The following is a 16,066-nucleotide window of genomic DNA, read 5'->3' on the forward strand; positions in this document are numbered from 1 at the left end:
CACCTCATATATTAGGCATCCACTCCCTTCCTTTCTTCCTCCTTCCACAGTGAGTATTGAACATCTTCTCCGTATCAGGTGTTGTGCCAGGCACTGGGGATCCAACCATGAACGTGCAGTTGGCCCTTCCCCTCATGGACTTAGAGCTGGGTGGAGGTCCTCCCCTTTCTGCTGATAACTTGGGGAGGCCATGCCATGTGGGTTCTGCTAAGTTACTATTCCAGAATGTTTATTGGGCCCCCAGAGAAGCTTCCTGCTCCTTCCCCATTTCCAATCTTTCCCCATCTCTCCCATCATCTAACCTTTGACATACTATCTTCAGGGGTATAATTGCCATCATTTCTGCAAACTTTTTCCGTACATGCTTAATTATCTTTTTTTTTTTTTTTGAGCAAGATTAGCCCTGAGCTAACATCTGCTGTCATCCTCCTCTTTTTGCTGAGGAAGATTGGCCCTGAGCTAACATCCATGCCCATCTTCCTCTACTTTATATGTGGGATGCCTACCACAGCATGGCTTGCCAAGTGGTGCCAGGTCCACACCCGGGATTCCAACGGGCAAACCCCAGGCTGCTCAAGCAGAACGTGCGCACTTAACCGCTGTGCTACGGGGCTGGCCCCATGCTTAATTATCTTATTACCACAACTCATTAAACTTGTATCAGATTTGCTTTGTTATCAAGTTTCATTTGAATACAATGCTAAACTGTTCATTCATTTCATATTTTTACCTAGAGTCTTCCAAAAAAAGATTAAAATTGAGGCAGAACACAGGCTATTATAAATATTATAAATAGCCAACGTATCGATGTTAACAGCTAACTGAAAATCCTTCTTACAGTTGAGCACTAAATTTATTTTGGACCAAAAAAAGAATGCAAACAAATTTGAAGAGACTCAATGAAGAGACTTCTGAATGGGGACAGATGATTCAAATGAAGATTATAAAAGAGAAGAGGTTACCATCATAGATTTGGTGAAAGGTTAAAAATTAAGGAAGTATAGGGTATATCAAGGAAGTATATTTTTATTTTAGAACAAAAATAATTTAGAGTTGGATAAAAATGGAAAGTTTTAATGCAAAGTGATGGGCTTAAAAAGAAAAACATTGTCACCTGGAAACAACCCTTTGTTGTCGTTCGTGCGTAGTGTCGATTCCGACTGCTAGCGACCCTGAGCACAGCAGCGCTAAATCTTAAGCACTAGACCACCAGGCTGGCTGGAAACGATCTTACTCACTACCAAAGTGACTTGCATGCTCAACATCCAGATTTTGGATTCTACTATGAACCTTAAAAAGAAGCCAAGGCTTTTTGAAGCACGGCTAATTCCGTGTCTTCGAGCAGGGAAAAATTAGGAGCGGCCTGTAATGCCCAAGAAAAGGATGCTTCCAAAAATATTGAAAATGCTGCTGATTGGACAATGAAGTCAATATAAAAGGGTTCTCACTGGCCATGTTGTGGTTCTTTTGAGCTTCAAAAAAGAATAATGATTACAGTTAATTATAATATTTGTAAAAAGTCCATGAGTCAAAGTGGAAAGTTTCAAAGAAGTATATAAAAAGATAATTATATTACAAAAGGAGGATAAATATAATAAAATATATTTAAATTCGTATTAATTTCCAAAGTAGGTGCCAATATTTTTGGCAGCTTTGTTTCTTCTGTGAAATATATTTTGTGCGTAAAGTATAAGCATATTTCTCTCAGGTGTAATGAAGGAAGAGTGTATACAGGGAACTGTGAAAAAGCCAAAGAATTATGCAAAAAGCAGGAATTGTACCAAGAACAGGAAAAAACGATTAACCTGATGGTCACATAATAACCAGGTCTGATAAGGTGTTACAAGATGGTGCTTTAATCCAGTGTTATGGAAGAAAGCAAGCTGAGTCTGCAAACGCAATCCTTTGTTTCCTGGGAGGTAAAACCTTTGGATGACTCTACTAATATATTAAAGGTTAGGTGATGGGTGAGATGGGGAAAGATTGGAAATACGGGAAGGAGTAGGAAGCTACTCTGAGGGCCTGATGAACATTCTGGAATAGTAACTCAGCAGCACCCACATGGCATGGCCGCCTTAAGTCATCAGCAGAAAGGAGAGAACCTCCACCCAGCTCTAAGTCCATGAAGGGAAGGGCCAACTGCACGTTCATGGTTGGATCCCCAGTGCCTGGCACAATACCTGGTACAGAGAATGTGCTCAATACTTATTTGTGGAAGGAGGAAAGGAAGAAGGAAAGGAAAGAAAGCATGGAAGAAGAAAGGAAGAAAGTGAAGAATGGAAGAAAAAAATGTTTTTCTTATACTGATGATTTTCTCCCCATCTTTACTGAGGTATAACTGGCAAAAATTGTATATTATTTAAGGTGTATGACAATGTTTTGGTATACATATACATTATAAAATAATTGCCACAATTAAGCTAATTAACATACCTATTACTTCACATGGTTACCATTGGTTTTTTTTTGTTTGGTGGTGAGAACACTTAAGATCTACCCTCTCAGCAATTTCAAGTATACAAAATAGTATCATTAACTATAGTGCACATTAGATCTCCAGCACTTACTCATCTTGCAAAACTGAAATTTTGTACTCTTGACCAATGTCTCCCTATTCCCCCTTCCCCACCAACTCCTGGCAACCACCATTGTGCTCTCTGCTTCTGTGAATTTGGACTATATTAGATTCCACATATAAGTGAGATCGGGCAGTATTTGTCTTTCTGTGTCTGGCTTATTTCACGTAGCATAATGTCCTCCACGTTGTCGCAAACGTCAAGATTTTCTTCTTTCTAAAGGCTGAATAATATTCCATTGTATATGTATATATAGGTATATGTGATGCATACATATGTATACATGTATATATACACTAGATTTTCTTTATCTATTCATCTGCTGATGGACATTTAGGTTGCTTCCATGTCTTGGCTGCTGTGAATAATGCTGCAATGAACATGGAAGGCCAGATATCTCTTTAAGATACTGACTTAATTTCTTTTGGATATATACCTAGAGTGAGATTGCTGGACCATAAGTCATTCTATTTCTGATTTTTTGAGGAACCGCCATCCTACTTTCCATAGCTATACTAGAAGAAAAGACATTTGATACCGCTCCCAGAGGGAAAAGATGGAGGGAAAGAGATGACCTCTTCTATACTACTCTCTCCATCAGTTTCCTGTGTGGAGTTTGAGGCCGGAGTTGTTCTGGCCTTGCTGAGAGTCAATAAAGGGGCAGAAGGAAGGATAGTCATCTTGAAGTTGAACTGGACCTAGGACACCAGTGTTTGGCTTGTCCTAGCTCCCAGAATCTCTGTGTACATGTGGCTGTCAGTTAGAGGTTTCCAGCAGATTCAAACCATGCATGTCCCCCGTTAGAAAAAGGTGGTGGGAAAGAGGGAACCACACGAGTGTCACTGAATTAGGACTTCAGAGAGGCTTCCTGGCTGCTTCCAACTCTCTCCTCTGCTTCCCTCCCCCAAGCTGAAGTCAATGCCCAGAGCACCCACAATTGAAGCTTTCTTTATCATTCCCAGGTCAAGTAGGCTGAAATTTCACCCATTAGAGATTAATTTACACTCACAGGTTTTCACTCAAGGATTGGCTGAAGGTAGAGAAGCACTGATCATTCAAACCTAAATGTGGATTGCTTTAACTTAGATTGCTTTCCTACACTCACAAAGGGAGTTTTGCTGGAGAGAGTAGAGAGGAAGGATCAAGAATTAACTCAGGAACGAGGGGCACTGTGAAGGGAAAGTGGGGCTGAGAGGGGTGCCAGAGGCCGGGGAGACTTTGCACCTCTCTGGCTGCACTTTCATGCACTCATCTTTAAGGCACTCAAATTTTGGTGTTGGCCAGGATTCTGCCCTAAACTCTTTTTTTTAAAGATTTTATTTTTTTCCTTTTTCTCCCCAAGCCCCCCAGTACATAGTTGTATATTCTTTGTTGTGGGTCCTTCTAGTTGTGGCATGTGGGACGCTGCCTCAGCGTGGTTTGATGAGCAGTGCCATGTCTGTGCCCAGGATTCGAACCAACGAAACACTGGGCCGCCTGCAGCGGAGCACGCGAACTTAACCACTCGGCCACGGGGCCAGCCCCCTGCCCTAAACTCTTGTCTCATCTTACTTTCTCTTCTCTCTAGCTGATCTCGTCCACTCATCTACTTGTATGTCACACTTGGGCTGGACATTACCCAGAAGCCCTCAGGTCACACTCTTGCCTTTGACCACGGGAACCATGTACAAATCATCACTCTTCTTCAGGCTCTGCCTCCCACCCTTGGCTTTGGTTGATCTCCCTGATTTCTGCACCACTGTTTTTATACCAGATTCCTCTCCTCTCTGTCTAGTCCTTTCAGACTTCACCGCTCATTTGGAGGGTCTGCCTGGATTTTGGATTCAGTTTCTCCTGAAAAAAAACCCTCTCTTGGATCACCTTGCTGACTGCAGAGACCAGGGTATCTTAGCCTATGATTCTGACACCAGTTCTGATGCGTGGGTTTTTTCCCTATACCAAGTAATTCTCCAACACCAGCCAGTGTCAATTCTGACACTGTCTTCTCTGAGATAGCATCAGGTTCCACAGGTTAAGGGCTCAGTCCCACAACACTGCCCCCACGTCAGATGCCAGTTGCAAGTCCAGGTTGTTCCTGTGCTTCTGATGGACTGACTAGAAATCAGAGGTTCATTCGACCCCTTCCTTAGGTTCAATTGATGGGCTAGAGTGGCTCACAGAACTCAGGAAACCAGTTTAATTACTAGATTACCGGTTTATTACAAAAGATTAAAGGAATGGACAGCCAGATGAAGCGATACATAGGGTGAGGTCCTGAACTCTGGGGCTTCTGTTCCCATGCAGTTTGGGGCCTGGTACATGGATGCTTTCTGGTTCTCTGACCCAGAAGCTCTCCAGACCCCATCCTTTGGGTTTTTATGGAGACTCCAATACACAGGCATGATTGATTAAATCATTGGCCATTGGTGATTGGACTCAATCTCCAGCCCTTCTCCCCTCCCCAGAGGTCAGCAGGTGGGACTGAAGGTTCCAACCCTCTAATCACAAGGTTGGTTCCTCTGGCAACCAGCCCCCACCTTTAGGTACTTTCCAAATGTCAACTTATTTGCATAACAAAAGACACCTTGATTTCTCCCCGCACTTAGGAAATTCCACGGGTGTTAGGGCTCTATGTGCAAGAATGGGATGAAGATGAAATATATAATTCTTACTATAAATCACAATGGTACATAGCCAGAACACCATGCCACATTCCTCCTCCTTCATCTCCCATATGCTATTTTTTTTGGCTTCCATACTTCAGCTACCTCTTTCTGGAATGTCCTTCCTTCTCTCCACAGCTGTCTGTGAACTTTTACTAACTCTCGAGACTCAGTCCCCACCTCTGAGAAGCCTACCCTCATTCCTAACCTCAGTGGGCCAGGCTGACATGGATGTTCATGCATTCAGTGCAGCAGTAGATGTGGCCTTGGTCTCAGTGAAGGATTATTAAATCGAGATTTTCCCCTGGAACACTGGGCTCATTCAGCCTAAATTCCAGCTAGTGATGTGAGAGAGCTTTCACAGGCCGGCCCCGTGGCCGAGTGGTTAAGTTCACACACTCTGCCTCAGCAGCCCAGGGTTTCGCCGATTCAGATCCTGGGCACAGACCTGGCACCGCTCATCAGGCCATGCTGAAGTGGCGTTCCACATAGCAGACCCAGAAGGACCTACAACTAGACTATATAACTATGTACTGGGCGGGGCCTGAGGGAGAAGGAAAAAAAAGCTTTTCCTTCTTTCTTTTTTTTTTGAGGAAGATTAGCCCTGAGCTAACATCTGCTGCCACTCCTCCTCCTTTTGCTGAGGAAGACTGGCCCTAACATCCGTGCCCATCCTCCTCTACTTTATATGTGGGACGCCTACCACAGCATGGCTTGCCAAGCGGTGCCGTGTCTGCCTCCTGGATCCGAACCGGCGAATCCCTGGCCGCGGAAGTGGAACGTGTGAACTTTGCTGCGCCACGGGGCTAGCCCCACAAAAAAAGTTTTCAGAGTTAGCCTTGTCACATAGTTCTTATAATTAAAAGATCAGATTTTGCTGCTGGTGCACCTTGAGCAAACCACCCAACCCTAAGGCCTCAGAAGCTTTTGTCCTTGTTGGCGTCAGAACTCTATTATTATATTCTCCTCCTTCCTGTTCGGCACTATTGCCCCTCCCACTTAGATGGGCTTTAGCGATTATGCCCAGCTGTTACCTTATTTGTTCCTCACAATAACCAACCCTGTGAGCCAGAGAGGGCTGTTATTTTCACGAGTTGTGGAGACTGCAATTTCACCTGGCTCTGAGGATGTGGGGCAGGCCTGACTCCCTGAGGCTCTGCTTAAGCCTCAGGACTGGCTTATGAAACTTCCCATGGAAGCAGAAGCTTCCTCTCACCCCCAGGAAAGCTGTGGGGTAATGGCAGCAATGAAGATGCTATCAGCTGCTGAGTGGCGAGGGGCTGACACGACTCCCACGTCTGCCAACTTCAGGCACAGTTGTTCAGCATTTCTGCTTCTCAGTGCCAGATTGTGCCCACTGATTACAGAGTACTTCAGACCTTTGGGGATGATAAGAGCTCCACAGAGCTGACAGCCTGGTGCTCCTGGTATATTAGGCCTCAGATGTTGACCTCTCCAGTTTCTCCTCTCATCTCTGCACTCTCGCCATTGTTTTCTACAATCCAGCCACACTGGCTTTCGCTTGTGTTTCTGGACTAAATCATGCTTTGTTAAGGCTGCTATTTCTGTCTGGAAGGTTCTTTCCCGGCTTTTTGCCCAGTTAACTTCAATTCATCCTTCAGGACTCAGACACGTTGTCACTCCTCATTTGCAGCCTTCCCTGTTCCCAACGGAGCAGTACGCTCCCTGTATACACTCTCACATCAGCCCGTACTTTTCCTTTGTAGCACTTAGCAGAAACAGAAAGGATGGTCTGGAACACAGTCCAAGGGTAGGGAATGCCATTTAATGGTAACACTTAGGAAGCCATGAGAGTTAGCCACGACTAAGCTAGTCCTGAATCAAAGAACACAGTCCATCCAGCCAAAGCCAATTTTAAAAGATTTCAAGTCTTTTATCTGTACATTTCAAACATGATGGAGCTATGCAGTCTCCTATGAGACCTCTTAGAATCCCCCTTCCCATCCACTGCCTTCACATACTACAGCTGCTGATACCAAACCTCCTAATCTCAAATTTGTGTGCCTGATGCTCAGTAAGCCAAACACTGAGACATCGGAGCTTGGAGATGGAGAAAGGTTTATTTGAATTGGCCAGAACGAGAAGATGGGAGCCTGGGTTCTTTCAAATCCACCTTCACAAGAGCAGAAAGCAGGGGGTTTAATAGAGCTAAGGGGCTTGGCAGGAGGAGCTTCGGAGAAACAAAGTGGTCACTCCTGATAAGCCCCTGGGCCTTCTGACTTCTGAGTGTCAGTGGCACCTGGGGGCCGGCCATCTAGTGATCGCAATCTCCCAAAGGCATTCTTTCTTCTGCAAAACAAGCTCACAAACCCTCATGACTCCCGAGTCACCTCCCAAACAGCAAATTGACAAGATAAACTTTTCAAGGCAATCATGTTCTTATTGAATATCTACACTAACTCTCAGGTACCTGGCTTCACTACTTTTCCCTTTTTCTCACCAACTGCCCCTTCCCTAAACACCTCTCCGTGTGGTCTTCTTTCTCTCTTCCTTTCTTCCTAATTACAAAAAACAGCTCAAGAACTGATCTGGGAAGGCAGGACTCTCCTTGGAAGGCAAGGGAGGGAAAGAGCCAGAGTAGGCTAAGCAGAATCTTCTTTGGTGGGCAAGGGAAGGAAACATTATCTTGGGAACAATACCTTGTTACTGCTGTTCTGTTATCTACTGCTGCATAACAAACCACCAAAACTTAGTGGCATAAAACAATAGCCATTTTATTATGCTCATGATTCAGTAGGTGGGAAGTTTGGGCAGGCCATGGGGGTATGGTTTGGTTTTGCTTCCCAATGTCTGGGGCCTCAGCTGGGTTGGCTCAAATGGCTGGAAATGGCAGGGACAGCTTGACTGGGGTCATACGTCTGGGGTTTCAGTTCTTCCCCATGTAGTGTCTACTGGGATTAGAATGTCCAAGATGGCTCCTTCACTCACATTTCTGATGTCTGGGCTGGTATGGTTGAAACAGCTGGGGTCTGGCCAGCATTGTTCTCTCTCCATGTGGCCTTTCCATATGGCTTTAGTTTCTCACAGCATGGCAACAAGTTTCCAAGAGTGAGAATTCCAAGAAATCCAGATGAAAGTTGTAAAACTTTTATGACCTGGTCTTAGAAGTCCCAGCATATCACTTCTCCCACATTCTATTGGCCAAACAAGTCACTAAGTCTAGCTCGTATCCAAGAGTAGGGGAATTAGACTTCACCTCTTGATATGAAGAAGCGGATGGATCTATAGGGAGGGACAGAGTTTGTGACAGCCATCTTGGAGACTATCCACTACAGTCCTCATCCCATTCTAGCCACCACAATTCAGGTATCTTTCATGGACTTGGCTTGAATATCAAGATCTCATCAAAATCAGATTCAGGTGGATAAGGCTCCTTGATTGCAACTCTTCTTCATCTGAAGAACTATGAATTAAAGAGACAAATTATTTGTCCCTTCCCTTCTTGTGTTAGGGGTCCCCAAGACCACCCCCCAGTTTGATGATTCACTATGGAGGCTCATGGGACTCAGCGTATAGTCAGACTCATGCCTAAGATTTATTGCAGAGCAAAGTCAGCACAGGGAAAAGGCACATGAGGACAATGTCTGGAGAACCAGGTGAAGCTTCTAGAGCCCTCTCTCAGTGGAGTCACACAAGGTGTGCTTAAGTCCCCCAGAAATGAGTAGTGAAAAAACATTGTAAGGGGCTGGCCCCATGGCCGAGTGGTTGGGTCTGTGCGCTCCGCTGCAGGCGGCCCAGTGTTTCGTTGGTTCGAATCCTGGGCATGGACATGGCACTGCTCATCAAGCCACGCTGAGGCAGCATCCCACATGCTACAACTAGAAGGACCCACAACGAAAAATATACAACTATGTACTGGGGGGCTTTGGGGAGAAAAAGGAAAAAATAAAATCTTTAAAAAAGAAAAAACATGTAAAATATTGCCAACCAGGGAAACTCATCAGAGACTTAAGGCCCAGGATTCTTATAGAAGTCTAGTCATGTAGGCAGCCTCTGCCTGGAATGTATCCAAATGGCAGACTCCTAGGGGAAGACAGGTTTCAACATAAACCATATCGTTTATACAAACAATTTAGGCATAGAGAGCCACTCTTATCAGTTAACAGTGGGAACCTTCCTGAAATCTATGTTCCCAGTTGCAGGCCAAAGGCCAATCTTATAAGCAGACTTTTCTAAGAACAAGCAGTCAGGCCTGATCTGTTAACTCTTTTTTATTCTGTTAACAGAATAACTACAATAACACTCCCATTTTAAAAAGTGGGGAGAAGAGGAATGAGAGGCACATAGCAGTCACTGGTCCATCGCAATTCTGAAATCCATCCAGGTACATGTTTTTAGTTTCTTGACTAAGGTGCAGTCCTGCTCCATGGGAGTGTTTCTCTGTGCTTCTCAGCTCTTCCCTCTGGGCTCTCCACTCTGCACTTAGTCATTCTTCCCTTTCCATAAGAAATACCCTGTGTTTGCAAATGAGTTTCTTCTTCAGCCTACTTCCTGTTCCTATAAAGTTGGGTGTCCCAAGGCCTCTTTTCATTTCAAACTATCTCTGTTCTTTTTAGTCCAGTTTGGTAGTGCTTCTACCAATACAATTCTCTTAACAACATTGTGGGTTTTCTGTTAATCATATTTAGGTCCACTCTATTAGACAAAAGCCACATCCTAAAATCTCCTAAAGACCATCCCTTCTCTTCCCTGGGCTAAGAATCACTGAGAACACTATATTACCTCAGTACGAAGCTTTCTGCCACTATATAACACTGTCCACCTTTTATCCAACTGTATTAATTTGCTAGGGCTGCCATAATGGGCTACCACAAACCAGGTGGCTTAAACAAGAGAAATTCATTGTCTTACAATTCTGGAGGCTAGAAGTCCAAGATCAAGGTTCAGTAGGGTTGGTTTCCTTTAAGAATATGAGGAAGAGTCTGTTCCACACCTCTCTCTTAGCTCCTAACGGTTTGCTGGCAACCTTTGGTGTTCACTGGTTTGTAGACCCATCACCTTGATCTCTGCCTTCATGTTCATGTGTCATTCTCCCTGTGTACATGTTTTATGTCCAGATTTCCCCTTTTATAAGGAGACCAGTCATACTGGATTAGGGCCCAACTTAATGACCTCATTTTAACTGGATTACCTCTGTAAAGACTCTCTTTCCAAATAGGATCATATTCTGAGGTGCTGGGGGTTAGGACTTAAACATACGACTTTTGGGGGGACACAATTCAACTCATAACAATAACTTTCAATAACAACTCCCTCCCTGTCCTTTCAAGCCTTCACTTGAAGCCATTTTAGCTTCTGTCCACCCCCTGTCCAAAGCCAATAGCACGTATTTTTTGTTAGCAGTATCTAAGGTCACCAATGTGAGTATCAGTTAGGGGCTGCTCAGGGAAGCAGCAACACTGTGGAATACAGGATTTAAGATAGGGATTATATACAATACAATTGCAGGAAAAGCTAAGAAAGAAACGGTCTGGAAGGAGATGGCTGGAGGATCAGAGAAAAGTCATTAACCAGGGATCACAAAGAGAGCTGGTGAAGAAGTCTGCGGAAGGGTGTTGCCTCTGAATCTGGTAAGGGGCCTGAATTTGATAGGTTATCAGGACTAGTATTCAAGAAGAAAAGTTGGAATAGATTGAGGGAGAGTGAGGATAAACTGGAATCCACAAGGACTAACTAGAACCCATGGAGACAAATGGAACTTCTAGCTCTCCCTCACATTGATAATGCAGGTGGTCTGCAGAAGAAGCTGACGCCCTTAACATGGAACTACATATGTGCCTTGCCCCAGGGCTTGGAGAAGCTCAACTAGGAGACGTGATGGGAGCTGGAAGAGCTGGGGCCCTGCCACTGCTCTGCACCAGCAGGTCCGTAACAAGTTTACCGTCTGCAGCTGGCATCTGGCACCCTGCATCAACCTTCAGATCACAAGGCCGGCTTCACTTGCTTCTTCTAAATCTTCTGTAAATTTCTCTTGTGGCTAATCCTATCCTGGAACCAGACTAGGAAGAGAAATTTGGGGAACTAAATTCCAGCTCAGCTAAATTGACAATATAAATTGACACCAAATGAGCTAAACATCAATAGTTGCCAGATACCATGATGCTGTGTCTCATCTACATTAGTTTCTCAGTTAAGCCTCAAAGTAGTTTTTCAAGATAAACCTTAGCATTCCCATTTTACATACGAGGAAATGAAGCCTCATATGCACGCATAGGTGAGCAAATGGTAGAGCCTGGATTTTGCCCCACATCTGTGTGGTGGCCAGCTTCCAAGATGGCCCCTAGCAATTCTTGCCTGCTGGTATTCATGCTGTTTTGTAGTTTCCCTCCCACGTTAACTAGGACTGACTTGGGTAATCAGTAGAACATCGCAGAAATGATGGTGAGTGATTTTTGAAGCTGGATCATAAAAGAAATTGCAGCTTCTACCTTTCTCTTTCTTGCATCACTTACTCTGGGAAAAGCCAGCTGGCATGCTGTAAGGACACTCAAGTAACCTGTGGGCAAACCTACACAGGGAGGAACTGAGGCTCTTTGTGAACTAGGCCATGTGGTCCAATTATCTGGGAGGTAGATTCTGCAGCACCAGCCTAGCCTTCCGATGACTACAGCCCCATATTCGGACTGAGATCTCTCAAGAGACCTCAAACCAGAACTATACAGCTAAGTGGCTTCCAAATTCTGGACCCATAGAAAATATGAGATAATGTTTATTATTGTTTTAAGCTGCTAAATTTTGGGTTAATTGGTTACACAGAGATAGATAACTAATATAATCTATTAGGTTCCAAAGCACAGCTCTTTCCATGACATCATTCTGCTTTAAAATTTGGATTATGAGAATGGGGATTGTGGAAGAAGTGGGACTTTGGAAGTTCAGAATGTCCTGGTCATGTGATTTTAAAAAACTTTGAAATATCTGTTTGGTGCTTCCAGATACTGAGAGAGAAGGAGGAGTGTCATCTAGGGTTAAGCTGAACCTTGAGAATTAGGAGGGTTTCTTTTTTGTCACTACCCAGGAAAAGCTGAGTTGGTAGGAAGAAGTTAGGGGTTAAATCAATTGTTTTTGCAGACCGGTGGACTGGGGCTGGAGTCGGGGAAGATAAATGATAGAAAGTGCATTCTGGGAGGGCAAGCAAAGTCCTGACAAATGGTGAAGAGGGTGGGGCCTCTAGGGCCCTGGCAGCAAGGAACCGACAGTCCTTTCGCTTCTGCCCCTTCCCTTCAGCTGGGCTGTCCTTTCCTCTGCCCCATCAAGTTCCCTTTGGCTTCAGGCTCATTGAAGCAGCTCCTTTCTTTTCTGCTCTTTCCATATCCCCCTTCCTTGTAATGCCCTTTTCCTATTTTATAAGATACACATGTGTGCATTTAGGAACATAAAAGAGGAAAACAAAACCAAACCTTATCTGAGAACCATCTGCTTTCGAAAACTCTTGGTATTTGTTTTTCTCCGTATTGTCCAGATTTGGTCTTGGCCTGGAGAGGCGAGGCACTGTGCCTGGTGACTTAATCAGGTCGGAGTCAGCCAGCAATAGCTATTATTCTCGGATGTGAGCACTAGAAGAACCTTTCCAGAACATCTGGCGCAAAGATGCTCATTTTATACACGGAGAATTTGAAGCGAGCTCAATTTGTTGAGCACAAAGAGCTCAAGTGACTATTGCTCTTGTTACGAATATTGATCGAACATTTGCAACGAGGAGGAGCTCCTCCAGGCTTGGATAAATTCTTTTCCGTGGTCCACTAATCCTGATTAAGTAAGATGGGTGGAGCGATTCGTTGGGGTCGTCCCAAATCTGTTATGCAAGCACAGGAACACCAGGAACAGCAGCATAATCTGGGTCAAACCCTTCCTAAATTGTAAACTGACCCTCAACAGCTGAGGGGTAGGAAGAAAAGGTTGCCTCAACCCTCTGACTTCTAAACCCACCTTAAACCTCGTCTCTGCGCCCCCAGAGCCCACTACACAGTAGGCATCAAGAAACGTTTGCGAAATGAATGCGCCAACTTCCCTCGGAGACCCCCCTGCCTCCCCGCCCCCTCACATCCTCTCCCACTAGGGACTGCGCCGGCATTTGAGCCCCTGCCCTGGGACTTTTCGGGGTCTTCTCTGGTCTCTTCAGACAGTGACTCCGGCCCCGAGGCAGGACCAGGGCTCCCTTTTTCGCTGGGGGGCTCCTGTTGGAGCCGGGCAGGCTGCTCACCCCAAGTCTCATATTTTTCCTCGGGACGGGGACTCTTGGTTAGTGTGCACGCGAGCACCGACAATGGCTCGAGCTCGTCTGGGGAACACTAGGGGGATGCGGGGTGGCGTTCACGACTCTCGCTAGGCCAGAAGGACGGGCACCCCCACGGGCAGGGGTGGGCAGAGCCACCCACCCATCGCGCTCCCCTGGACCAGAGCGCGCCGCTCGGGGCGGGCGGGCGGGCGCCGATGGGCGGGGCCTGGCGGGCGGTGCGGGGCGGGGCCTGGCGGGGGCGGGGCCTGCCGCGGTCAGGTGACGGCGCGGCGGGAGGCGGCGGCGGCCGAGGCGGAGGGGCGTCAGACGCGCCGAGGGGCCGGCAGGGCAGGCGGGGCAGCAGGGCCGCGGTCATGGGGGGCTTGAAGGACCAGCTGCTCAAGGCCATCTGGCACGCCTTCACCGCGCTCGACCTCGACCACAGCGGCAAGGTCTCCAAGTCCCAGCTCAAGGTGGGCGCCCCCTGCCCCGGCGCGCGCTCCACTCTCCTGGGTGGAAGCGGACCGGCCGGCGGTGACCGCAGGGCGGGGCGGGCGGAATGCGGCCGGGCGGCCTGCGTGGGGCGGAGGCGGCAGAGACTGGGATTTGGCGTTTGCTGCCTCCCTCTTGCCTTCGGGCCGTGCCTTCTGGCCGGTGCCTGCGTCCCCTCGGGGCTCCCGGTGAGCGGGGCAGGACGGGGGTGCGTCTGCAAGGGGCGCGCCGGGCTCCCTGTTGGCGCGGGGGGCCCGGAGAGTTTCGGACTCGGAGAGGGCAGGGGGAGACTGTCAGACAACCTCCTCAGAGTTTCCCCCTTACTCAGGAGAGGAAGGGACTTGCCCAAGGTTACTGGGCAGAACCTTCTGCAGCGCACGCCCTGCACCGGGGCAGTCCTCCAGCCGGCCAGCTGCTCCTAGGCTCCCTCCCGGGCCGCCCAGGAAAGGGAGAAGTGCCCCAGAGCCGGCCTCCAGCCGCCTCCTCCTCTGGGGGCCTTTGGCGGTGGGGAACGCTTTCTGACTTGTGCAGACGACCTCCCCACCAAGGGTCCTCAGGTCTGGAACTAATCAAGAGTGTGCTGTGTCCCGCAAGGACCTTAGTTTCCGGTGAGGAGCCCTGGTCTTTCTGGCACCTTGCAAAAGCGACTGCTTTTGCAGAGTCTTTGTTGTGACTGCCAAAGACCCCACCACTAAGTGAGAGTGTGAAGTAGAAATAAAGGAATGCTTCTACAGCGGGTAACCCCAAGGAGGGAAAGTGGCATTTGGCCAGGAGAAGTTGGCAGCTTCTTGAAAGTGTAAAATATGGAAACAGACAAGAAGAGCCATTCACAGGCATTTTCAGATATACACATTTTGGATCTGAATGTCTGATTTTCTTAGCCTCTTCTGGGAATGAAGTTTTGAAGATTGGATTTGCTTTGTATATTTTGGGCAGTAATCAAGGGAGGTTCTTATGAGTAGTGGCTTTTATGCTAGTAGGATTAGCATTTCCCTCTGCCTTCCTTTTGCCCTCCTCTTTTTTTTATCATTCATAAAATCATAGTCCGGAAGGGTCTGCAGAGATCATCCACTTAATCTTTATTTTACTTTAGTTTTTAATTTAACATAGAGTAAAATTACAGCACAGTTCTGTGAGTTCTAACATATGTAGATTTGTATAATTACTACCAAAATCACAGTTCCATCATCCCAAAAAGCTCCCTCTTGCTGCCTCCTCACCCCCAACTGTTGGCAACCAATGATGTGTTCTTAATTGCTGTAGTCATCTTTTCCACAATGTCATATAAGTGGAGTCATAGAGTATGTAACATTTTGACACTGGCTGCTTTTAGTGAGCATAATGCGTTAGAGATTCATCCGTGTTGTGTGTGTCAATAATTCTTTTTATTGCTAAGTCATGTTCCATTGTATAGATGTACCATAGTTAATCCAGGCACCCTTGAACAACATTTGTGTTATTTCTGGGTTTTGGTGATTATGAATAGAGCTGCATTTTCTTTTTCACTGACTTTTAAGTTAGCTATGCTGCTATATTTAAAGTGGATTTCTTATAGATAGCATTTAGTTGGGTCTTGAATTTTAATCCATTCTAACAACCTGTCTTTTAGTTGGTGTGTTTAGACCATTTACATTTAATGTAAGTTATTGATATGGTTTTATTATTTGGTTTGGTTTTTTTTTTGAAAAGATTTTTAAAATTTTTCCTTTTTCTCTCCAAAGCCCCCCGGTACATAGTTGTGTACCTTTAGTTGTGGGTCCTTCCAGTTGTGGCACGCCACCCCAGCATGGGTTGATGAGCAGTGCCATGTCCGTGCCCAGGATACCCCTGGGCCGCTGAAGCGGAGTGTGCGAACCCAACCACTCAGCCATTGGGGCCGGCCCCTGGTTTCTGTTTTTTGTTCCTCTGTTTCTCTTTTCTTTCCTTCTTTTAGATTATTTGAATATATTTTAGTATTCCATTTTAAGACTGAGTTTTTGACTATATTTCTTTGTATAGTTTTTTTAATGATTGCTCTAGGCATTATAATATACATACCGAATTTTTCACAGTCTACTTAGAATTAATATTTTACCACTTTAAGAGGAATCTAGAAACCTTATAACCGTATGGGTCCC

At 46.0% G+C, this 16,066-nt stretch overlaps 1 protein-coding gene across 1 annotated transcript in view; it reads left to right on the forward strand.

Annotated features, from left to right (window-relative positions):
- The first annotated feature begins 13,749 nt into the window (after window positions 1-13,749).
- Window positions 13,750-16,066, forward strand: part of SWAP70 (switching B cell complex subunit SWAP70) — a 66,389-nt gene continuing 64,072 nt past the window's right edge. Inside the window, exon 1 of the mRNA XM_014844088.3 lies at window positions 13,750-13,930. Within this exon, the coding sequence (XP_014699574.2) occupies window positions 13,832-13,930 (99 nt within the window). The 5' untranslated portion in view covers window positions 13,750-13,831. The remainder of the gene's footprint in view (window positions 13,931-16,066) is intronic.

This window comes from Equus asinus, chromosome 20, assembly GCF_041296235.1.
Source record: "Equus asinus isolate D_3611 breed Donkey chromosome 20, EquAss-T2T_v2, whole genome shotgun sequence".
NCBI classification, from domain to species: domain Eukaryota; kingdom Metazoa; phylum Chordata; class Mammalia; order Perissodactyla; family Equidae; genus Equus; species Equus asinus.